This window comes from Quercus lobata, chromosome 6, assembly GCF_001633185.2.
Source record: "Quercus lobata isolate SW786 chromosome 6, ValleyOak3.0 Primary Assembly, whole genome shotgun sequence".
NCBI classification, from domain to species: Eukaryota; Viridiplantae; Streptophyta; class Magnoliopsida; order Fagales; family Fagaceae; genus Quercus; species Quercus lobata.
The window spans coordinates 7,796,623-7,822,103 of record NC_044909.1 but is presented as its reverse complement, the minus strand read 5'-3'; the positions used below and the strand labels follow the sequence as shown (position 1 = coordinate 7,822,103).

Sequence of the window (25,481 nt, the reverse complement as noted above, 5' to 3'; positions counted from 1 at the left end):
TTACCCGACCGATCTTTAAAAAAAAAAACAAACACACACACAACTTGTGTATCAGACAAGCGAAACCTATCCAATACCCCGTTATGAACTATTTCAAATAAACTAAAATACATTAAGATTCACCATCATCGAAAAGTAAAACACTTAAATAATTTCAATTAACACAAAGGGAATCAGCTAATATTGTATTAAAATAGCAAAGATAAACCATAAATCAAACACTCTTAAGAAGCCAGGAAAAAAAAAAAAAAAAACCCCATAAATCAAACACTCGAAGAACCCAGAGAGAGGAAAAAAAAAAAAAAAGACTGATATTTGCACCGAGTTTCGCAAGATTCCAAGAAAAATAGAGGAACGAGTCAACAATATACAATCAAGCTCCTTTCGAACTCCCAAAAAAAATCTGAAATTTGAGAAACTAAACCCTAAAATCTCGAGCTATAGAGAGAGAGAGACGAACCTAGACAAGGCGGCGTCGTGAGAGAGAGAGAACGAGAATGAAAAATCTTAAAAGGAGTGGTACGTGCTAACGTGCGGCGGTGGTGAATGGTCGTATGTATGCTATTGTTGTTGTTGAAAGCATTTTTTCGTTGGAGACTCAGCCTTGTTCATCGTCTAGGGTTTTACCTTTCAGCCACCATAGGAGAGAAAGAGAGAGTTTTATTGCAGAAACAGTGTATTTTTTGGTTTAAAAAAAGGATAGACCCGACCCAATATCCAACCACCCAACCTGACCCGAGACCTGTACTTTTCGGGTTGGGTCGGGTTTCTCCCTGATAAACCTGATTGTTATCGGGTTGGGTCTCGGGTGGTAGTAAAACCGACCCGGCCCGACCCGATATCAGTCCTAAGGACTGGGGTTCAAGTCTCCAGGAAGAAGCTTCATACACATATACACTTAGATTAGGTTAGAGTAAAAATTTTATCTTGTATAAAATAAATAAAAAATAAAAAAAACATTTATTGTAGAAAAGATGTGGTGTAGTCTTACTCATGTCTAGCTAATTCTTGTTATAATCCCTCCGTGTAACATGTGTATGTGCATGAAAAATGATATGAATTTAACATTTATTGTAGAATAGAGGTGGTATAGTTTTACCTATGTCTAGCTAATTCTTGTTATAATCCCTTTGTTTTGCAGGGAACGAGAGAGAAACCGTTCTTTTGAAAGGAAAAAATAAAAATAAAAAGTCAGCATATAATAAATAATAACTAAGATATTAATCTTTGAAAGAGGTATCTCATACAGATTAGTATTTCAATTGTGGGTTTTGGTGGTTAGAAATTAGCACATAGTAGTTAATAATTAGAAAATTACTTTGAAATTTTTTTAAACCAATCCCTTAAAAAAGTTTTAGTGGAGTTGAAATCACGTTAATAAATCATCTTGCTATTCATTTTTTTTTAAAATCATATTAATAAAAAGTTATTGATAAAACTATTATTAGTAAACATTTTTAGGCTAATCTATTTAGTTTTGTTGCCAAATTTATATAAACTCTTTTATTTTATTTTATTTCTTTTTTTTCCGAAGAATATAACACAACCAAAAACCTATATACAAAATTTACATTCAATATAAAGAATATAATCAAACTTATTCATAATTTAAAATTAAGAAATTAACAGAAATTATAAATTAAGATATAAATTTAGAAAAAGAACTAAGAACAAACCTATTTGTTTTCTTTATCACTTTGAGAGATGAAAGTGTGAGTATGTAACTAAAACTTGAACCAATTATTGTAGAAGAGAATAAATGAGTACAAAAGTTTAATATTATGAATTGGGTTAAAACGTATGTGAGAAGTTTTTATTAATTTTTTTAAAGTTAAAGAAAAATAACTTAAACAAAATGAAAAAATAATAATGAAGAAAGAATACACCTGTCATGGGATTTAGGCATTCACATATTGGAATAAACTTCACTTCAAATATATATATATATATATATGAATTGGGTTAAAACGTATGTGAGAAGTTTTTATTAATTTTTTTAAAGTTAAAGAAAAATAACTTAAACAAAATGAAAAAGTAATAATGAAGAAAGAATGCACACCTGTCATGGGATTTAGGCATTCACATATTGGTATAAACTTCACCTCAAATATATATATATATATATATATATATATATATATAGGTAGAGTTTCATTTGATATAGAATTTAAATCCTATTGAAATTAAGATTTCTAATCAATTTGTTTGTTGCTATCTCATAAATCTGTTAAAAGGTGGATTAAAAAAAAGGTCATATGAATAGAAAGAAAAAAGAAAACATTTTTTTTTATGGAAAAAAAGGAAACTTTTCTTTTATAACCAAAAAAAACAAACAAACGTTTCTCATATATAGATACTTTTTTTTTTGGAAAAGAAAGAGAAGGTGTTTAATTTAAACTCAAATACTTATTACCTTCTTTTCCAAAAAAAAAAAAAAAACCTTATTTACATTTTTTTTTTTTTTTACAATATGCAAAAACATTTTTGTTAAATCGGTATGAACAATAATTATCTAAAAATAAAAATAAAATAAAAAGTTACGTGTGAAGAAGAAGATTTTGTTGTTGGATATGTTGCCTTTTTTTTTTTTTATGAGTATTATGTTTCTTTGTCTTTTTACACAAAGTATTATAATTTAAATTTTAAAGAAAAATGAATAGATGGAGATTGTTACTGTTTTTTGTTTTTTACGTGTACTATGTTGTTGTGTTTTTTACATGTAGTAATATAATTTTTTTTTTTAAAAAAGGATTAGATGAATAGTTTGAATTGCAATCAAATTAAAATTTTTTATAAAATTATAAATTATAATAATAAAAGGATTAAATGAAAAGTTTGGATTGTAATCAAATTAAAAATTTTATCAATTTAGAAATTATAGGAGAAGAAAATAAGTACAAAAAAATTATATTCATTTTTTTAAAATTCTAAAAAATTTATGCAACTTAGTGCAGCCACTTGGTGCAACCAGGAAATTTATGCAAAAAATAAAAAAATAATAAAAAAATTGATAAATCGGTATGAACAATAATTATCTAAAAAAAAAATTCACGTGTGAAGAGGAAGATTTTGCTATTGAATAAGTTGCTATTTTTTTTTTAGGGTATTATGTTTTTTTTTTCTTTTTTTTTACACAAAGTAATATAATTTAAATTTTAAAAAAGAAATAGATGGAGATTGTTGCTGCATTTTGTTTTTTTACGTGTACTATGTTGTTTTTTTTTTTTTTTTTTTTACACGCAATAATATAATTTAAATAAAAAAAATGATTAGATGAAGAGTTTGAATTGTAATCAAATTTAAATTTTTATCAACTTATAAATTATAATAATAAAAGGATTGGATGAAGAGTTTGGATTGTAATCAAATTAAGATTTTTATCAATTTAAAAATTACAAGAGAAAAAGATAAGTACAAAAAATTATATTTTTTTAAAAAAAAATTCTAAAAAAAATTGTACAATTTAGTGCAGTCACTTGGCGCAATCACGACTTCTAAACTCAACTTTTATTATATAATATATGATGTTTACACAATAAAAAAATATAGCCCAATATCCAAACAAAACCCAATATCTAAATAAAACTCAAAACCCAATAAAACATTTTTAAAAAAAAATACCATTATGCTACAGTACCATCTTATTTATAAGATAATACTGTAGCACAATTGCAATTTTTTTTTTTTTTTTCCAATTAGAGTTCCTGATAATGCACACTTTTAAGGTTTGGATGCTATAAATTTACAATTTGAAGGGGTTTACAATCCCCAATGTCAATTAATGCTCTAAGAAACTTAAATGGAAAATTATTGTGTACTCCCGGATTACCAAAAACGTGTAGTCGCTCTTATCGCATAAATGGTAGGTCGCACTAATTAAATTTATGGTGGGACCCACCATTCATGTGAGAAGAGGGACTATGCATTTATGGTACTCTAGGAGTATCTAATAATTTTCCAACTTAAATTATACAAAATCTGATAAAGAGATAATTTCATGTATTGACCAAAAAAACATGTAAATACATAAAGTCTTACAATTTCATTTTACAAGTTTTCTTATTTTGAAATTATTGCATGATAATCTCATTATTAATGATAGAAGTTATATCTCTTTCAAAATTTTAGTTAGAGAAAAATTTTCTTGGGCTTTTTTTTTTTTTTTTGGTAAGGGTCTAATATATTGCTAAGAGGACCAAAGTTTAAGAACGAAGTTTGGGTACAAATTTAGTTATAACCTAAGACTATAATTCTCACAAAACAAATTGACATGATTACACATTTTAAAAATCTAACTGTTGAATTGATTGTTTTTAATGTTCTTAAAACACATATCAAATTTCATATTAATCGGATATTATTTACTATTTGATCCATAAACTTATTTTTTATGTATAATTTTAGACTACAAAAACTTGAAATTTAAACATTTAATTGATGATATAGCTATTGACCATTGATCTTCTAGAAATTTTAGAAGCATGGAGGATAGAAGAAAAAATATATAATCTAATGGTAGATTTGTCAAAATTTACATCCAATAAAAAAAGATTAAGTAGAGTTTTAGCCTTAGTCTATAATCAAGTTTGTTGCTAAACTTTAATTATATTGAGCCTAAAAAAATTTAGGGAGGTCACAAACTTGGCTTCAATATGGAGCAACCCCTGAATGGAAGCACCAAGTGAACAATCAGGTTATGAGTAGTGATTATTAGTTATTACATACATTTGGTTATGAGTAGTCCACATCAATTACTTTTACATGTGGTATGTAAATGTGTGTAATAGCTTTTATCCTTAGGTCATATAGATATATAAAAAATTTTCATTCTCATACATCTACTTTTTTTTTCACTTTTATAGGTTAAAATGTGGACTTTTTAAAAAATATAAACATTTCTGCATTATCAATTATAGAAATATATGTGAAATAGTAGATGCGAACTAGTACAAAAAAATATGTTTCCTAGTTATATAATATGTTGTGAAAAGAGAAGCATAGATACTTTTCGCTTCCCATGAGTCTCTAACTCTAGCTGGTTGTGTCAAGGCATCTTGCTATGGATGATCATCGATTAGTTGATATGGATTGTATGCCATATGATAAAGGCACTTCTAATTTTTCATAATTTTTTTTGTTGAAATATACCATTGATTCATGAAGTTCATCTACTAAATTTTTTTTTTTAATCTTTGAAGCTTAATAATTAAGCATTTTAATTTTGTCATTTTGATTTCTAAAGTTTCACCTGCGCATTATTAATTTCCAAACTAATAAAAATGAGTGCTATTAGTCTCTTGTCAATTTCAGTTGTATATGGAATTCTCAGCAGCAACTGCGCATAACTTAGCAACGTATCGATTAGGCTAGTTAGGGGCAATGTGAAGGCAGCAATTTCATGCTTCACAATCCAAATGTGGAAGTCCCGTCCTTGATATTACCTCTACAAAGAAGACTTTAACCAAAGTGTGATAATGTATTCCTATTTAGACGTGACCAAGCATGATTAAATTAACTGTAACTGAATGCTAAACTGAACTAACTTGAACAGAAAGTAACAACACCTAAAACTAAATTGAACAAGGAATTAAAGCAATTAATAGAATTAAAATTACTGGCATTAACGATATAGAACCGCACGACAAGTAAGGCTAAGTTAACCTAAAGGGAGACTACAGAGGATAAACAAGCAAAGTTGGATTCCAAAATTAGAGAAGGTATTTAGTATCAAATGATACCATGTTAACGGTTTCAAAATCTAATAAGTGTGAAACATGTCAGTAAAAAATAACTACCCCACTAACAAATGAAAGACATGTGTTAGTAAGTAATTATTTTTGTACACGTGTCTCTTGGCTATTGAATTTTGATACAGATGATGTGGTATTATTTGATACAAAATATTTTTTTCCAAAACTAGTGAATGCACAAAGTGTTGACACATGTCCCTTACCAATGCATATAAATATGACAAGTAGGATTTGCTTAATCTTTTATTTTATTTTTAAATTTTTGGGATAGAAACAGATTTTGCTTAGTCTTGGATAGTAAAGTACAAGAAATTTCATTAAGATGTAATTGGCTAATTGCTACCAACCAATTTTATATCACAGAATGTGAGGTCCACTAATATGTTTAGAAGACCTAATATGCATATAGCTGCTGGACAAACTAAACCATAATTATATATTTTCCAAACTGCTTAACTGATTTGCCGCAACCTATTAACAAATAAAGAATGAAAAGATAAGACAATGGCAAAAAACATAAATCAATACTTGTCCCTTTACCAATACATATAAATATGGCAAGTAGGATTTGCTTAATCTTTTATTTTATTTTTCTATTTTTGGGATAGAAACAGGTTTTGCTTAGTGTTAGATATTAAAGTACAAGAAATTTCATTAAGATGTAATTAGCTAATTGTTAACAACCAATTTTATATTACAGAATGTGAGGTCCACAAATGTTTAGAAGACCTAATATGCATATAGCTACTGGACAAACCAAACCACAATTACATATATTCCAAACTGCACAGTTGATTTCCCTCAACCTTGTAACAAATAAAGAATGACAAGATAAGACAAAGGCAAAAAACATAAATCAACTGCCCATGGAAAATAACTCGTTACGCTCATTTATCTCTACTATTTTATACCAGTCTTCACAATTAATGTAAAAATATACACATTTTAATATATGAAAGTATGGGTGTAAAAACCAAAACTTTTTTTTGAAGAGTTGAAAATATTATTCCACGGAAAGCAAATTATAAGGAAACAAAAGAGACAACCTCCCTTTCTACATGACTATACACACTGGAAGGGCAACAACCCAAACCAAAGGAACCAACCCAACTTTGATTCCTAGACCATTTAGCTAATTTATAAGCAGCAATATTTGTCTCACAATAAACTCGATTAAAGGAAACTGAAATCAGAGAGGACCATGCCACATGGACAGCCACTACAAAATGATTTAGTGTCCAATGAATACTATCCCTGAGAGTGAATTTACACGTCTTAGAATCACTTTCTATAATTACATTTGAAGCATCATAACAAGTTGCAAGAGCAAGATTCAGTGCCTATAACATTGCCAATGAGAGTGATGAAATAAAAGAACACTTCTTTTATTTCATCAGCAAACCTACATGTCACTTTTAACAACGAGGTTACCTTCACCAATCTCATCCACAAAAGTTTTCAGATTGATATGGGAAGAAGAACCAACTTCGTTGGTAGCCTCCATAGCCAACTCCTTCCATTTCTTGGCATTCCTTCTAATTGCATCCCTTCTTTCTCCATCTCCCACAACCAGTTCCAAGCATCTCTTAATCTCATCACCTTCAACAATCCCATCCTTATTCACTGTCACCCTCACTCCTGTCTTCCACACATCTTCAATTAGTTTCGCATTTGTCCCTTGATCAGACCACTGTGGAAATGCTACCATTGGCACCCCTAAAACCAAACTCTCCAAAGTTGAATTCCACCCACAATGTGTCACAAAGCATCCTAGTGAAGGATGTGACAAAACCTCCACTTGGGAACACCATGGCACTATCATTCCCATTTGTTCCAATTCCTCTCTACAACTCAACTTCTCTTCTTCCCCACTTTCCTTAGCTCTTATGACCCACAAGAAGGGCCTCCCAAAATCCAACAATCCGCGTGCAATTTCCTCCATTTGTTGCTTTTTTAACACCAATAAGCTTCCAAATGAAACATAAATGACCGATGATTTGGACTTTGAGTTGAGCCATTTGATGTAATTTTTGGAGCCATTAGACGGATCTCTTCCATCCAAAATAGCATATGGAACTAGCGGTCCAACTGCAACCAAATTAAGTTTTTCAAGTGCTTTTAAAGCCTCAGGCTCTAGTTCATCAAAAGTATTTACAAGAACTCTAGGATTGCTCTCCTTTTCAAGCACTTCAAATTGGGTTTGAATTGTAGCGGGTGCAGAAGCATAAGGGTTTGAATTAAGCAAGAAGGAGGGAAGGTCACGAGTAGTGAGTAATGGCAAACCTGGTAACTGTATCGAACAGGAGGGCCGGTCATCGCTGTCGTTCCCAATAACATCGGCAAAACCATTGTAGTAGTAGTAATATATGTCAAAAACCATTGCAGGCTGAATCCAAAGAAGGGCGGAAGGAAGATGAAGCTCACGAGCCACGTCAGCAACCCAAGGTAGAAACGTTGTATAGACTATGCATTGTTTATTGGCGGTGGAGACAATGAGGTCAGTGAGAGCTTTGGAGCCATTGCACTTGATCTGATCCCCTTGTTTTTGGGCATCTTCCATAGGTACAACTCCATCATCATAGCCATCAGTGAAGGTGGCGAATGACAAGCCGTCAGGAGGAGGGCTTTTGATCATGCCTCGATGGTGGGCGCCAATAGCAGTGAAGAAGGTGACATGCACTCCCAAGCGAATGAGGCGCTCTGCGAATTGGAAGGCAGGGTTTATATGGCCTTGTAAAGGATATGTGACTATGACAAATTGGTTTTGCTGGTGCTTCAACATGATTATTTGATAATTGATGGGTTGTGAATATTCTAAACAAAAAACAGAATAGTTGTGTTGTACTTGAGATCTGTGAGATTTATATAGAAGGATCAATGTATACGAGGATGGACAAGGCTTAAAAATGGAGTAAAAATTTTTAGCTTCTATGTCACAATTTTTATCACAATAGTATACATGATAAATTATAAGTGGTTGAAAAAAATAATAATTAATAAATACATAAAAAAGTGATATATACTCAGTCATGATGTAAAATAATTATAACAAAAATTGTAAAATTCTCTGTATAATTAAAATTTTCGTACAAAAGTGGACTGAGTAAGAGTATCCATGACGTTTGCAGTGACGATTTGGAGAAGGTGGGGCTTTGTGATTTAATTTATTCTTCTTGAAGTTGGTCTGACAAAATCAAGTCAATGGATCCATCCCACTTGTGTCTCCTGGATGCATACATCTACAGCTTCTCTGCGTGGGCCCCAATATCTAAAGCACTAATTTTCTTCACCCGATGGGCGAAAGCGTCGTGTTTGACTGACCTGGCATTGTATTGGGCAAGAGCTAGTTTTTTTTTTTTTTTTGCTAGGTAATTGTTTATGCAGGTGCAGGGGCTTGAACCCTTGAGCTGAAGGTCACTAAGGAGACCGGGTACCACTTGGGCCAACAGACCCGGTGGTGGCTTTAAAAATATTTTTTAAGATGTTGATTTGAGCATTAGCATCTAGGATTTAGAATCTATCTTATTTTACAATTTTGAAAATTATTTTATTGACTATATCATATTATTTAACAATATATTTACGTTCTAATTTATATTTTACCATACAAGACATTAAAATATATAATATTAGTATTACACTTGTACGATGCACAGCTTAATTAAAATTTATATGTAAATAATTTTTTTATTTATTTACTTAAAATAAATAATAAAAGTAAATGAATATTTTACTTTTAAGTTGCATAATGAATGCATGTTGTGTGAGACTAAGGTATCATAAAATACATATATATATATATATATATATAATTGAATGGAAGATAGTAGATGTACCTAAAATATATATATATATATATATATATAATGATTTTCAATAATATATTGAACTTTAAGACTCAATTAATCACATATATTTAAATGGAAAACCCTTGAATTTAATAGTTAAAAACTATTCAAAACAATAATTGAAATCATGTTTAAGTGAAGCCTCAATTCAATAATTAAGAATAATCTAAATTATTAAACATTTAAAAATTTGAAGTACAAAGAGACACATGAGAATTTAATTTTTGCCATTCAGAGCTTGGAAGAAGGCACTGAAACTTGAGTGAGTTTCACCCTACCAAGTTTAAGTTTAAACTTAAAGTTTAAGTCTTGTGCATTACACGCTACATGTGTGTGTATATGCATGAAAAATTATATGAATTTAATATTTATTGTAGAAGTTTCTCAAAAAAAAAAAAAAAAAAAATCATTTATTGTAGAAAAGAGATGGTGTAATCTTACCCCTGTCTAGCTAATGCTTATTATAATCCCTCTGTGTAGCGTGTGTATATGCATGAAAAATTATCTGAATTTAACATTTATTGTAGAAAAGAAGTGGTGCAGTCTTAGCCATGTCTAGCTAATTCTTGTTATAATCCCTCTATGCAACGTGTGTATATGCGTGAAAAATGATATGAATTTAACATTTATTGTAGAATAGAGGTGGTATAGTCTTAACCCATGTCTAGCTAATTCTTGTTATAATCCCTTTGTTTTGCAGGGAGAGAGAGGAACCATTCTTTTGAAAGAGGAAAAAAAAAAAAAAAGAGTCAATGTATAATAAATAATAACTAAGATATTAATCTTTAGAAGTGGTATCTCATATGGATTAGTATTTCAATTGTGGGTTTTGGTAGTTAGAAATTAGCTCATAGTAGTTAATAATTAGAAAATTACTTTGAAAATTTTTTAAATCAATCCCTTAAAAAAGTTTTAGTGGAGTTGAAATCACATTAATAAATCATCTTTCTATTCAATATTTATTTTTAAATCATGTTAATAAAAAGTTACTGATAAAACTATTATTAGTAAACATTTTTTAGGCTAATCTATTTAGTTTTGTTGCCAAATTTATATAAACTCTTTTATTTTATTTTATTTTATTTTTCCAAAGAATATAACACAACCAAAAACATATATACAAAATTTACATTCAATATAAAGATTATAATCAAACTTATTCATAATTTAAAATTATGAAATTAACACAAATTATAAATTAAGATATAAATTTAGAAAAAGAACAAAGAACAAACCTATTTGTTTTCTTTATCACTTTGAGAGATGAAAGTGTGAGTATGTAACTAAAACTTGAACCCATTATTGTAGAAGAGAATAAATGAGTACAAAATGTTAGGACATATGTGATTTACTTGTTACGAACAAATGTCACTATTTTATGTAATTGGCTAATCCTTTAACAAAACGCACTTTACTTGTAATTGGATAGATCTAGGATGTGTTTAATACTTCAAGAAACTTGTTTCAAGATCAAGTGCTAAAGCCATGTAAGTCAGTCCAAGATTCAAGCTGAAGAAGTGTTGTTCATTAAAGCTCGACAACTAGCTCGATAGCTAGCTATCTATTGAGATCTGTAAAGCTATTCAGCCCCGTGGCTTGACAACAACTCGACAGATAGGGTATTTGTCGAGGTTTATGAAAAACAGAATTTCAGTTCTGTTTTGACTCTAATCCGTGATTATGTGTTTGGGCTTTCTTTTCTCACAACCCTATACATATAAAATGATTCTTTTAAGGGCCGTCATAGTGTTCACAAGTTGCACAAGTGTTAAGCAAAGTTTGTTCCAGCAATTTGTGACCGGAAACACAGTTATACCCTAATTCATCATTCTTGTGAAGAAATTGCTGTGTTTGTGCACCGTAAGGTTTTGTAACCAAGCATCTTCTTGATCTTCATCATTAGGATGAACTGAAGAACTTTGCAGCCAACAACCTTCTCTAGTTGGTGATTGAAGTCGCGTACTGAGATCCGCGCAATTGGTTAGTCACATACTTGGGAGCTGTGCATCAAAAGGAGAAATTGTCACTACAGAACAAGTCCAATTGAGTATTGGGATAAGGGTTCAACTGTAGATTGGTATAAGATAATGGGATTCATTTACTTGTAACCGCTAGTTGTGATAATAGTGGAATTTCGGGAGTAGTAACCTAAAAATCACTCGGTGGGGTTTTTGCCGTGTTGGTTTTCCCCATTCGTAAAAAAATAACCGTGTCAAATTTATTTTCCACTGCATACTTAGTTTATTGGTGATTTGTTTGTACTACCACGCATTTGCATGTCAATTAACTTAATTAATTCACTTGACTAAATTAATTGGTTAATTCATCACAAGGGGTCAATTCGTTTTTGGCCTATCAAGTAGTATCAGAGCAAGCACACTCTGATTAGGGTTAATCTTTGTTGTGTTTGATCCATTGACTCCTGTTGTTATGAATAGAGGACAGTCATTAATTATACCTCCTTTATGTTATGGCACTAACTATGCATACAGGAAAGTACGCATGAGAGCTTTCTTACAGTCTCTAGATGAAAAGGTGTGGGAAGATCAAGGCGGCAAGATTGGCTGGACCAAGCCAAAGGAAGCGCTGGCCGATTAGGATGATGCCAAGATCAAGGCGGCAAACTTCAACAGCAGGGCATTGAATGCTTTATTCAATGCAGTCACCAATGATGAGTTCAAGAAGATATCCTCTACTGAAACTGGTAAGGAGGCATGGACCATCCTCCAGACAACCTATGAAGGAACTAAGGCTGTTAAGGACTCGAAACTTCAGAGGCTCACTACAAGCTTCAGAGAGATTAAGATGGAGGAGGATGAGTCGTTCGATGAGTTCTATGTCAAGCTCAAGGACATAGTGAACTCAGCCTTCAATCTTGGGGAAATCATTCCTGAACCCAAGATTGTGAGGAAAGTGCTCAGATCTCTGCCCGAGAGATTCCATGCCAAGATTACGGCAATCGAGGAATTAAAGGATATTGAAAAGATTCCTTTGACAGAGCTAGTTGGTAATTTGTAGACCTACAAGCTAGGGTTAACAAGAATTGGCAAGTCGAGTAAGGGCAAGAGCATGGCATTGAAGGCCAAGAACAGTGACACTGATGAGTCTTCAGATGATGAGGATTCTAAGATGAAGTCCTACATCACTAGGCAATTCAAGAAGTTCATGAAGAATACCAATGTGAAGGGCTTCGACAAGGACCGTAGGCAATCCAGTTCTTCTCAGTTCAAAAGCCATGACAAAGGGAAGAAAGATGCTAGGGATAGTGGTCAGTACACTATTCTCGTAGGACCTAAGTGCTTTGGGTGTCAAGGTTTCGGTCACATGAAACAGGAGTGTCCTACATATCTTAAGAGCATTGGGAAGAGTAAAGCACTTGCTGCTACCTTGAGCGACACCGAGCCTGAGGATGATTCAGACAATGAGGATGACAGAATCTTGAATGCCTTCACTGCCACTGTCAATCCTACTAATGGGATTGTTGAAGATGTGGATGAAGAAGAGGAATTGGTGGAGTCCAAGTTTGAGAAGATGGATGATCAAGATGATATCCATACTGTAACACCCCAAACCCATACCAAGGATTTAGATGCATAACCTGTCTTATAAATAATCAGTACTAATATAATGGAACAGAGTGTAATTAAATATCCACAAATAAACTTCAACACATCAAAATCTTTCCTATGAAATCCATAAAGCAAAAACTTTAACAATAAAGTCTCCAAATACAATCTCAAAGAGTTCCACAAATAACAAATTTACTATCCTAAGAAAATATACTAAAACAATCCATCAATTAACATAGCTCCAAAAGAAGTCTTCAATCTATTGCTCCAATAATCTACCACCAAAAGATATTCCATTGCTCTAATCTGAAAGGGTCGAGAAAAGGGGGTGAGCTAGAAGCTCAATAAGAGACTACATAACATGAGATTGTCTTTCAAAATAAAACATTAGTAAAATTGACAAAATATAGTCTTTATAAAACATTTACAAATAGTTTTAACAGTAATATAATATATTCTATAAAACTGTCAAGAATAAAACATTTAACTATAATGCTATAATCATTAAATAAAATAATAACCACTTTAGTTAGCCAAAATACATTAAATGGGTAGAAACAATATATTATGACAATAAACAATTTTTCGACTTATAAGATCAATAACAATAAAACCATAGTTCGATATGGAAAACATTAGATATTAGCTAGACAAAGACATAAATTGCTAAACACTCGATGGGTGATTCCTATTGGGAACAATAACACTAACCTCAAGGAGGCAACACTAGCTCCAAAGAGCAAACGATAACACTACACCACACCACAATAACACTACATCAGCCGAAGACCAACACTTAACCCTGTGTTGGCAAAGGTTGCAGACTATCTAACTAACCATTTAAATACATTATTACCTTATTACAATATTGCTAATCATATATCATATAACAACTACTTTCTCAAAAATATAATTTTGAGTCATTCTTAACTTATACAATTTCAAAGTAATATACAAGAAATAATTAAATTTAAGTATGTATAAAGCATTGACAATGGTATAAGTTTTTGGAAACTTCATTTTTGCAATCATGTATATATAAATATAGTTTTACCAAATATATATATATATATATATATACACGTCTTGAGAGACGTCATGTTCTGAAGTCCACTTACCTCTAGTTACTAAACCAAGCTTCACTTCAATTGTCTGAAACGATGTCAACTAGAACCTAAATAAGGATTAAATAACTCAATAAGGGCAGATTTTGAATAACCCGAAAGTCCACTGATAAAACAATTCCTTAGCCATTATGAAGATTTGGCAATATAAAATTTAACATATCTTTCTAAAATACATCATACCTATTCTAGATTTTATATAAACGCAATGTATTCCCCAAAACTAAAACCTGTTATACCTATATATACGCGCACATAGACCATCTAAACACCACCCTAGGACATCTACAAGTGTTTAACCTATATAGGATGTGATGCTACTCCACGTACATAAATGAGGATCAGTTTCAAAATCAAATAAAATAATGCAAGTGTAAAATATACTTCCATGATAACTTCTATTCCAATGCAACTATTATTATAATTCTAATATTTTTAAGCAGCCTAGAGAGGAAGGTTCCTTAATCAACTATGTGTCCAACGATATCAATAAGGCTTGCATAAATAGATGTTTACCTCAATACAACAAATTTGTTGTCTGCCCCTAGTAGTGCCACGGTCTTCTATCCTTTCAATTTTGAGAACCCTAATTCTCTACTCTTAATCTTTTATACGCTGACCACTTTTTTTTTTTTTTTTTCAGCAGGGAACCCTAACTTACTTACACGTTAAAACTGATTCCACTTGGGCTGACATTTAAAGCCCACTAAAAAAAACTTGAATAAGCTAAACCACAAAATAACTATTCCAATTATCCTTTTTCTTTTTTTTCTTTTTTAAAATCATAATATAAAAATAATACCACTTCCAAAATAATTTAAATAATTCATTAACTCCACTCTAGAAGCAATTAAATTAAATATAAGTGAGACGGGTGTTACATTTACAACCTATGAGAAATTATACAAGATTTTTGAGAAACATGAGAAACTTTATAGGCTGACCACCAAGAAACTCAGTGATGTGGAACTTGATCGTGAAAAGCTTTCCACAAAATTTGATGAGGCTAATCAAACTATTGGAGTACTGAGGTTCGAGAACAATTTCTTGGCTAAGAAGACCAAGAAGCTTGAAGCGGAACTGTTTCAAGTCAGAGCTCAATTAGAAAGGACTTCAAATGCAAAGCTTGATGAGATGCTCAGTCTTCAGAAATCTGCTTCTGATTGAACAGATTTGGGGTATGGTTTCTCTTCTTCTAATATTGCTTCTACTAGTACTACTGTTTTTGTTCCTCCTAGCAATAATGTTGAAATTGAGAACAATGATGTTAAAACTGATTTAGCTAGTGAGAACTTAGACAAAGGTAAATCTATCTTAGGTGCACCCCCTAAGCAAGATAAGAAGGAAGCTAAAAACCCTAGAGCTAAGAAGGCTAACTCTCAAAAGTCTAAACAGAAGAAGCAGCATCTCTGTCATCATTGTGGAGTTGCTGGTCATACTCGACTAAATTGCTATAAGTGGTTAGCCACTCAACAGAGCAACGGCATGATAGCATTTGGAAGTCAAAATCAGCTTCAATACTCTCTTGCTCCCTTTGGAGATCTTCTTAAAGCCCTCATGTTCCATTCGAACTTGAACGGTTTCAATTCTTCCCCCTCACCGCCGATTCAAGGGTTCACTCAAAGGAAAGGTTCTTCCAAAGCGTGGAAGGAAAAGGGCTCCAAGTGATTCTTTCACTTTTCTCTTTCTTTCTTCTTGTTTTTGTGTGTGCATTACTTGTGTGTTTTGCTTTCAAGTTTTGAGTCAGTCTAGTTTTATACTTTGTTTTGTTTAACTTGTTTTTGTTTGTTTTTAGTTTTGTTTATTTTGTTTTTGATATTAAAAAAAAATTGAAAAATCAAAAAAATACAAAAATAGTGTGTGTTTGTGTACATTGGTACTTGTGTACCTTGGATGACCATTGAAACAAAGTTTTCTAACCTTTGTATCTCTTGTAACTTAGATGAGCATCTCTATGCACAACTAAGCAAGTGAGCTTTGTGGCTCTTGTTTGTGATGAGTAAGATTAAGTGATCTCTTGTATTTAAACTCGTATCACTCTTTTTGACAGGAAGGACTAGAAAATCCTAAGAGAAAGGCATAAATAACCATCTCACCACTGTTGCCTGCCAATCATGATATGACATTTGTATACTTCGACATAGCAAAAGTGCAATGTCAATGACATTTTTATGCTTCGGCATAGCAAAATTAGAATGTCAAATGCTTAACATCATTGGGTATTTATTTTCTCTCTCTTATATGCCCATGCATGATTTGCTTTAAAAAGAATATGCAAAGAAAAATAAAAAGCAAAAAGATCAAAATACTTTAAATATGATTGCAAGCATGTATTCTAGGAGATATGAGAGTTATAGGATGTACCTTGAAGGTGATAGTCCCCATCAAACAGTTATAATTGTGTGTGAGTTAAAGTGATTTTCTCATATCTTAAATCATCATAACATGTATACACTTATGCAATCTTGCGATGTTTTTCACACACAACACACAATATTCTTTGCTACTCTTGATACATGTGCAGGTACAATATGATTTGGCCATCACAAGGTTTTACATGTGTTAATGTATGCTCACTAAACTGTCTTAACTTGTTTTTGAAATATAAAATTGGTTAGACTTGTTTAGTGTATGTGTGTGTGTGTGTTTTTGGGATCATTGTGCTTAAAATTATTGTTGAGAGATGATTTTGAGATCTTAAAATGTTGATTGCATTCTTGGTTGAGTTGCATGCTTGATTGCATTCATATCTATGCTTTTCCCTTCTTGAAAAACTGATTTTAAGCAATCTCGACACCTCCTCGACACTTGGCTATCTGTCGAGATCTTAAGCTACTTCCTATCGCAATCTCGATGGATCCTCAACAGCTAGGTGGATCGATCAAGAAAGTTCTTAGATCCTCTATAGCTTCTCGACAGCTGGTGGATCGATCGAGCTTCTGTTCTTGTGTCTTTGCTTTATTCCTCGACAGCTGCATCTGTTGACGTTGTTTTTCTCGATACCTTCCTCGACACCTCTATCTGTCAAGAATTACTGAGGATCTATATAAAGGAAAAGCGCAATCCGATTCTCACTTTTCTCGATATCTCTCTCGACAGAAGTGTCTTTTCACCTTCCAAACCTTTCTCACTCACTCCAAATCTTCTTCCCAAGTGATTTTCGAGCTTTTTCAAGTTTTCTCTTCACTTAGTATGTTTCTTTTCTTTCATTTACATGCATTTTCATGTTTTGAAACCTAGGTTTTGGGGGTTTTTGAAAATTTTGGGGTTTTTCAAAATTAATGAGTGTTTGTTGAAATTCGGGATGGGTTTTTCCTTACATGAGTTTAAAATCTCATACATTGCATTTCATGTGCATTATAACTGTATTTTCATACATTTAGTTGTGTGCTATACATGTTAAACTATTTGTGTGCTGGTAGGATTACATTGGGCTGAGCCCATGATGCAATTTCTTTTGCATATCACATGTTCATGCATTCTCCATGCATACGTACTCTCTTTTTAATATACTTGTTATATTTGAAGTGCTTTGGGACTTTTCTGATTGTCTCTTTCTCTCCCTCTCTTTTCTATTTACGTTAGTTGTGTCTATGGCACCTAAATGTAATTCAACTTCGTCCTGAAACCCTCTTCGTTCCGGGGCATCGTCTTCTTTTGATCCTACTCCTTCTCATATTCGGTTTCATGATGAGGATGCCCGAAAAGACTTCTTAGAGAACTTTTCTCGACAAGGTGTTCATTCGGAATGTTAAGTCATTTTGGCAGACTTCGCCGACACTGACCTACTCGATGTCATTCACAGTCGAGGTTGGGAATTACTGTGTGATGTTTCGGTCACATGTCCTTCCATGCTGATTCAAGAGTTTTACTCCAACATGCATGGAATTGATTCTTCAGTACCTCTCTTTTCTACTCGCATTCGAGGTACGCGCATTGTTGTCACATAAGAGTTGGTATCCGATGTGCTCCATGTTCTGAAGGTAGAGCATCCTGACTACCCCGGATGTGAGCGTCTGAGGAACATGTTCAAAGACGAGATGATGTCTGCTTTCTGCGAGCGCCCTTCTGTTTGGGGTGATCGTCAGTTTACACCATGTAAGACCTTTGCTAAAGGTTCTAGATTCATGAACATGGTGATGACTTTTGTTTTACACCCACTCTCTCACTATAACTCCATCCCAGAGCCTTGTGCTCGATTTTTGCTTTCCTTGTTAGAGCACCTCACTATAGATTTTCCTTTACATTTTATTCTTTCTATTATAGATGTGTTTAAGGATACTGCTACCCGTGATAAGCTCATTGTCCCTTCGGTTATCACGCGGATTTTATACCATTTTTTAGTTCCTTTTCCCTCTTTCAACCACTTTTCTGTCATGTGTGCCATAGACGCCGCTACCGTTAAATGTAGCGAGGCGCAGTTTAGGTCATAGTAGTCAGATTCTACAGCTCCTCCGTCTCGTTCAACTCCATCTCGTTCTACTCCATCCACTTCCTCTTCTACGAGTAATGCATCACTTAGAGACATCATGGCACAGCTACAACGCATGGATGCTCACCTTGATACATTCTCTACAGAGCTGTATCGGGTGAACGTTCGTATCAATCGTATTGCACGGCGGCAGGCAATCATAGGTGGCTATGCTCTTGAGGTTTCTCCTCCACCATCTCCTCCAGTGGCTTCTGATTTTGAGGATAGGGATGATGATGATGGTGATGACGATGGTGCTTCTGATGATAATGATGATGGAGATGCTAGCTCTATCGATGAGATGTCTACTTGACACTCTTACCCTTTATCACTCGTTACAAAAAGGGGAAGTAGTTTTGGATATGAGAGTAGTCATTCTTAGGGGGAGAGTTAGTATAGGACACTTTTGTTAGGGGGAGTGTTGATATTATGAGGGATGTAGTGAGGATTATATATATCCTTTTCTTTTCTCTATTTTAGATACATTTTTTTCTTGTACATGGGTCTTGTGACCATTTTTGACATACATTATACTTATTTTCTTTATATATGAGGATGTATGTTTCTTTCACCTATCTTTGCATGTGTTGTTTCTTTTTTTTCTTTATACACATGGTTCTTATTATTTGTATGCAATCTATTATTTCTGTTTCACACAAAGATGTCTTGATGAGTTCTGTTTAAAGTATTTCAGAAATACAAGTTGTCAAAGTCTACTTGCCACAAACTCTTTTCTTGCAAAGTTTTTCAAGAGTTTGTGTTAGGATATATTTTATTATATTCAATAAGTGAATATAAGTTGAGTGATTTATGACTTCTCTCATATGTTCATGTGTTTGTTGTGGGTTTGTCACGGATTGGCAAAGAAGGAAATTGTTAGGACATATGTGATTCACTTGTTAGGAATATATGTCACTATTTTATATAATTGGCTAATCCTTTGACAAAACGCACTTTACTTGTAATTTGGTAGATCTAGGATATGTTTAATACTTCAAGAAACTGTGTTTCAAAATCAAATGTTAAAGCCACGCAAGCCTGCCCAAGATTCAAGCTGAAGAAGTACTATTCATTAAAGCTCGATAGCTAGCTATCTATCAAGACCTGTAGAGCTGTTCAGCCCCGTGCCTTGACAGCAGCTTGACAGATAGGGTATTTGTCGAGATTTATGAAAAATAGAATTCCAATTCTGTTTTGACTCTAATCCGTGATTATGTGTTTGGGCTTTTTTTTCTCACAACCCTAGACATATAAAAGGATTATTTTAAGGGCTGTCAAAGTGTTCACAAGTTACACAAGTGTTGAGCAAAGTTTGTTCAAGCAATTTGTGACCGGAGACATAGTTTTTCCCTAGTTCATCATTCTTGTGAAGAAGTTGTTGTGTTTGTGCACCGTAGGGTTTTGTGACCAAGCATCTTCTTGATCTTCATCGTTGGGATGAACTGAAGAATTTTGCAGCCAACAACCTTCTCTAGTTGGTGATTGAAGTCGCATACTAGGATCCGCGCAATTAATTAGTCACGTACTTGGGAGCCATGCATCAAAAGGAAAAATTGTCACTACAGAACAAGTCCAATTGGGTATTGGAGTAAGGGTTCAACTGTATGTTGATATAAGATACTGGGATTCCTTTACTTGTAACCGCTTATAGTGATAATAGTGGAATTTCGCGAGTGGTGACCTGAAAATCACCCGATAGGGTTTTTGCCGTGTTGGTTTTCCCCATTCGTAAACAAATCACCGTGTCAAATTTATTTTCTGCTACATACTTAGTTTATTGATGATTTGTTTGTGCTACCATGCGTTTGCATGTTAATTAACTTAATTAATTCACTTGGCTAAATTAATATGTTAATTCATCACAAGAGATCAATTCATTTTTGGCCTATCACAAAAGTTTAATATTATGAATTAGGTTAAAACGTATGTGAGAAGTTTTTATTAATTTTTCTAAAGTTAAAGAAAAATAACTTAAACAAAATGAAAAAATAATGATGAAGAAAGAATGCACACCTGTCATGGGATTTAGGCATTCACATATTGGAATAAACTTCCCTTCAAATATATATATATATATATATATATATAGGTAGAGTTTCATTTGATATAGAATTTAAATCCTATTGAAATTCAGATTTCTAATCAATTTGTTTGTTGTTATCTCATAAATCCATTAAAAGGTGGATTAAGAAAAAGGTCATATGAATGGAAAGAAAAAAGAAAACATTTTTTTATGGGAAAAAGGAAACTTTTCTTTTGTAACCAAAAAAAAAACAAACAAACCTTGTGGGGGAGCATTATGTTAAGGGGGAGCATAGTTTATCTTGCTCTTATGTTTTGGATAATGTGTTGTTTCTATGGGTTTAATACACTGTGGCTTTGGTGTATTTTTGTTTCTAACTCATAACTTACAATCTTGGTTTAATCTTACATATATATTGTTGATGTTTTTCAAGATATATTGTTCTTGTACCCATGTTGCTTTTGTACGCTTTTAGGGTTATGTTTTATGCATAGTTTGTAGGCTTTATGGTTTGTACCATACTTTATGTAGCCTTTTATGCTTTGTTTAAATCAGTACTTCCATATAAATGTATTGCATTTTCTTTTAAGTACTGTCACTCTTGTGCCCTTATAGGATTGTTCCTAGATGCATATACATAGTGTATTATGCATTGGTTGAGTGTTTGGCATGCAAGAGACTTGCATTGAGCTTGTTAGCTTGTATGTCCTAGTGTTCATTCCAAGTGTGAATGAGCATTGTGGTCACTACCTTGTAGTGATTACTTGGTTGATCAAGCCATGGTTTGTTTCTTAACTCCATCTTTGCTTGATCACATATTGCCTGTTTCATATGCATTTCATGATTTTCTGCTTACAATGATCATGGTGTATTGTTGTGTTTCAGGAGTCTTATGTTCATATGATTCAAGTGCTTCACAGCTTCTAGAGTTAGGTGTGAGTGAGTTTTGCTCAACTGTTCCCAACTCACGTGTTAAGTTTAGAGTCTGTTTTAGGGTTTTGTCACGGAATAGCCAAAGGGGGAGATTGTAAAGTTGAATTTATTCAACCATCTAATTGGCTTTATTCCGTGCCAAATTTGCTTGTATTTCAGCATTTAGTAACCCTGTATTTAGGTGGGCTTGTTGTAAGGGTAGTAAGTGAGATAGAGTGAAGTTTGCTCAAGAGTATGCAAGAAAACAGAGACTCGCGGCTTGACCTCGTGGGTGACTCGCGACTGCAAGCCGCCAGACGCAACACACGTGCCAAGCATGCTAGAAGGTGAACAGTCATGCTAGCTGGAGCACTACAGGACAACTGGTCATACGGTTATCTCGCGACTGGATCTCGCAACTCAGTCAACTCGCGAGGCCAAGCCACGAGCCAGCCCTGTTTTGAAAAATCTGACGTTTCACATTCCTCTCTCACCCTAGTATATATACCCCTCATACCCACAAAAGAAAAAGAGCTTCTAGAGAGAATTTTGAGAGAGAAACTCTAGAGTAAAACAAGATTGATTCATCCACAATCTTTACATAAGTGCCTCTTCAAATTTCTCAACTCTCTTCCTCTCCATTGCCAAACCCTTAAGAGGCTTTTTACCAAAACCTTGTTCTCACCATATCTATTACTGTGAGAGGGCTGTTTGGTGTTCTGGGAAGCAGTTAGGAAGGAACCAATCTTCATTGGTTGATGCTATGGTCTAGTAGAGGAATCCGGGAAGCTAGAAAAGAAAAAGGTTCGGCGCAACCTCGTTGGAGCAAGAAGCTTGGAGGGCTTATGTGCACTGGGTAGATTAAGCTTGGAGGGTCTATTGCTGTCCATGTATCCCAACTACATTTTCTAGTGGATTGTTTACCGTTTGGAGGGCGGCGGAGAGGTTTTACGCCGAGGGCTTCAGTTTCCTCTTCGATAACACATCGCGTGTTGTCTTTGTGTTTGCATCTTCCTTCCCTTTTATCTTTGCCTTTTATTATTTGCTGTGGGTTGTGATTTTAATTTGGCTTAGATAGTTTTTCCAATTTCATATTATAGCTTATGTTAATTTTCCACACACTAGTTGTTTAACATAACGCTTGAATTGGTTAAGTTGTAATTTGGGGGTCTAAACGTTCAAGGGTGTTTTTACACATATTTGAACTTTCAATTGGTATTAGAGCGGGTACACTTTTATTGGTTTCAATACCATTGTGTGATCCTTGACTCCCTATTGAGATGGATCGGTCTCAATCCCTAAATGCACCTCCATATTTTGATGGTAGTAATTATACTTTTTGGAAGGTTCGTATGAGAGCATTTCTTGCTCAATTGATGAATCTGTTTATGATGCTGTTGAGATTGGTTGGACCAGACCTGAGGCAGCCAAATCCACATGGGATAAGGCAGCACTCGCTGCATCTAATGTTAACAGTAAAGCACTCAATGCTATTTTCTGTGGTGTGTCTCCAGATGAATTTCACAGGATCTCCCACATTACCATTGCCAAAGAAGCATGGGAGATATTGGAAACCACCTATGAAGGCACGAAGAAAGTGAAAGACACCAAGTTGCAAATGCTGACCACTCGGTTTGAGGAGCTCAAAATGAGTAAGGATGAGTCCTTTGACTCTTTCTATGGGAAGCTAAATGAGGTGGTTGTCAGCAAGTTCAATTTGGGGGAGAAAACGGAGGATTCTAAAATTGTAAGGAAGATCCTTCGATCATTGCTGGAAAGTTTTCGTGCTAAAATGACAACGATTGAAGAGAGCAAGGACCTTGATGACATCAAAGTCCAGGAGCTGGTTGGTTCTCTTCAGACTTATGAGATGTCGTTGCCCAACCAACGGAAGAGTAAATCTCTTGCTCTTAAGACCATTAATGAGAAGGTGGAAGATCAAGACTCATCGGGAGAAGATGTGGTTGACAAAGATGTTGCATACTTTGTTAAAAATTTCAGAAAGTTCTTGAAATTCAAAAATAATGGCAAATTTGGTGATAAAAGAAAATTCCAAAGTTCAGGAAGGGAGAAAATGGAATTCAAAAAGAAAGATGGAAAAGAATCCCAACCTACACAAGGTGTCACTTGTTTCGAATGTAACGGGCATGGACACTTTAAGAAAGAATGTCCGAATTATTTGAAATCGAAAGGCAAAGTGTATGCCACAACATTGAGTGACTCGGATTCATCCGACTCAGAATCTGAAGAAAGTTGTGATGGAGAGGGGAACTACTCAGCTTTTATGACTATTGCTCATGTTGAGTCTTCAGACGAGTTGAATCTGCTTGTACAAGACCTTGGAGAACATAGTGATGAAGAATTACTGGGAATTGTTGAAGAATCAGATGCTGAAGAAGATAAAAGCACAGCCAATCTTCAAGAGAATTATAACTCACTCCTAGAGAAGTCGGGTGAGTACACAAGGGTGGCCAAGGCTGCTGTGAGAAAAATGAAGAAGGCAGAGAAGGACTATAAAAGTCTCTTAATCCGATATAGGGAGGCCAAATATTAGATAGAGATACTAAATGGTGAGCTGTCAGAAACTTACACAAAAGTGAGATTTCTTGAGTAAGAGGTTGTGCAAGCAAATGCTAAAATAGAGAGGTTCACCACCAAGAAGCTAGATGATGTTATTTCATCTCAAAAGAGTTTTTCAGACAAATCCGGATTGGGATATATTGAAGGAAGTAGCTCATTTGGAACTGTCACTAAAGAAGTGAAGTTTGTAAAGGCTAAAGATCCAGTTGAAGTTGACCTTACTGCTGAAAAGCTCAAGATGGAGGAGAAGAAGAATGTGGAGAACCAACGATTGTTGAATCCCCGCAATCAATATGTGGGCAGGTCTGAATCTCGTGCCAAGTCTCGTCCACGACCACAAAGAGGTCCTAGATTAACTTATGTGTGTCATCATTGCGGACTTCAAGGGCATACTCGACCAAATTGCCAAAAGCTGAGAGTAAAGAATAGTGCAACTCCTCAAAGGTCACGAGGACCTAGAAATGATAGAAGAAATTGGGCAGATGAACAATCTAGAGATCGAAATGGTGATCCCGGAATGATGAACGTGATGAAGATGATTGGTGCATTCACCAACTGCTTGAAAAGCTTCTCACGAAGGTTTGAAAGCCCTAACTCCCGTACCCAATCCTATAAGGAAATCACCCCAAATGCAAGTGACGTGTGGGTGAAAAAGGGTACTCATGCATAAACATTACAACATGTCCATGCATTAATACTTCCTATGCTTTGTGACGATGTTTGATTGATTGCTTGTTGTTTATGTTGATGGTTGTTTGTTTGTCTACTTATGCATATTTTTGTTTTTGTTTTTGTTTTTTATCAATCTTTTTCTTCTTATGTCAAAAATCCAAAAATTTACATAAAAATCAGAAAATCAAAAAGTTTGATTGACATTGTTGGGTTTTTGTCTCAAAACTTGTTTTGCCTTGTACCTTTGTGCTAATGGCTTTGTGCATTTTCGAGCATTGCTTGTTTCTTTGCACTCATATCACTGTGGAAGAAATCTTGAAATCTATGTGATTGTTGTAAATAGATCTTCAAACTTGTCATGAATGATTAGTGAATGGTTATGATGATCTTGAGACATGCATAGATTTGTGTCTATATATCTTCCCACTCTTTATTTTTATTTTTGTTAAAAAGAGCTCACCAAATGTAAATCTCCAAATGAAAAGAGGTATTGAGCTGCAAAAGCCTGTCGCACATTCTAGTATTCGACTAG

The 25,481-nt window shown here is 33.8% G+C and overlaps 1 protein-coding gene across 2 annotated transcripts; it reads right to left on the bottom strand.

Moving 5' to 3' along the window:
• Positions 1 to 6,929: 6,929 nt before the first annotated feature.
• Positions 6,930 to 8,649, bottom strand: LOC115994074 (UDP-glycosyltransferase 75C1-like). 2 transcript variants are annotated; one of them, XM_031118096.1, is made up of 2 exons: positions 8,034 to 8,649; positions 6,930 to 7,838 (listed from the first exon to the last, which is right to left on the bottom strand). In XM_031118096.1, the coding sequence occupies exons 1-2, from the start codon at positions 8,530 to 8,532 to the stop codon at positions 7,153 to 7,155; spliced, it is 1,185 nt and encodes a 394-aa protein (XP_030973956.1). In that variant the 5' UTR covers positions 8,533 to 8,649; the 3' UTR covers positions 6,930 to 7,152. The 2 variants fall into 2 exon arrangements, with proteins under 2 accessions (XP_030973956.1, XP_030973955.1); XM_031118095.1 differs by having other exon boundaries at positions 6,930 to 8,649.
• Between the last annotated feature and the right edge of the window lie 16,832 nt (positions 8,650 to 25,481).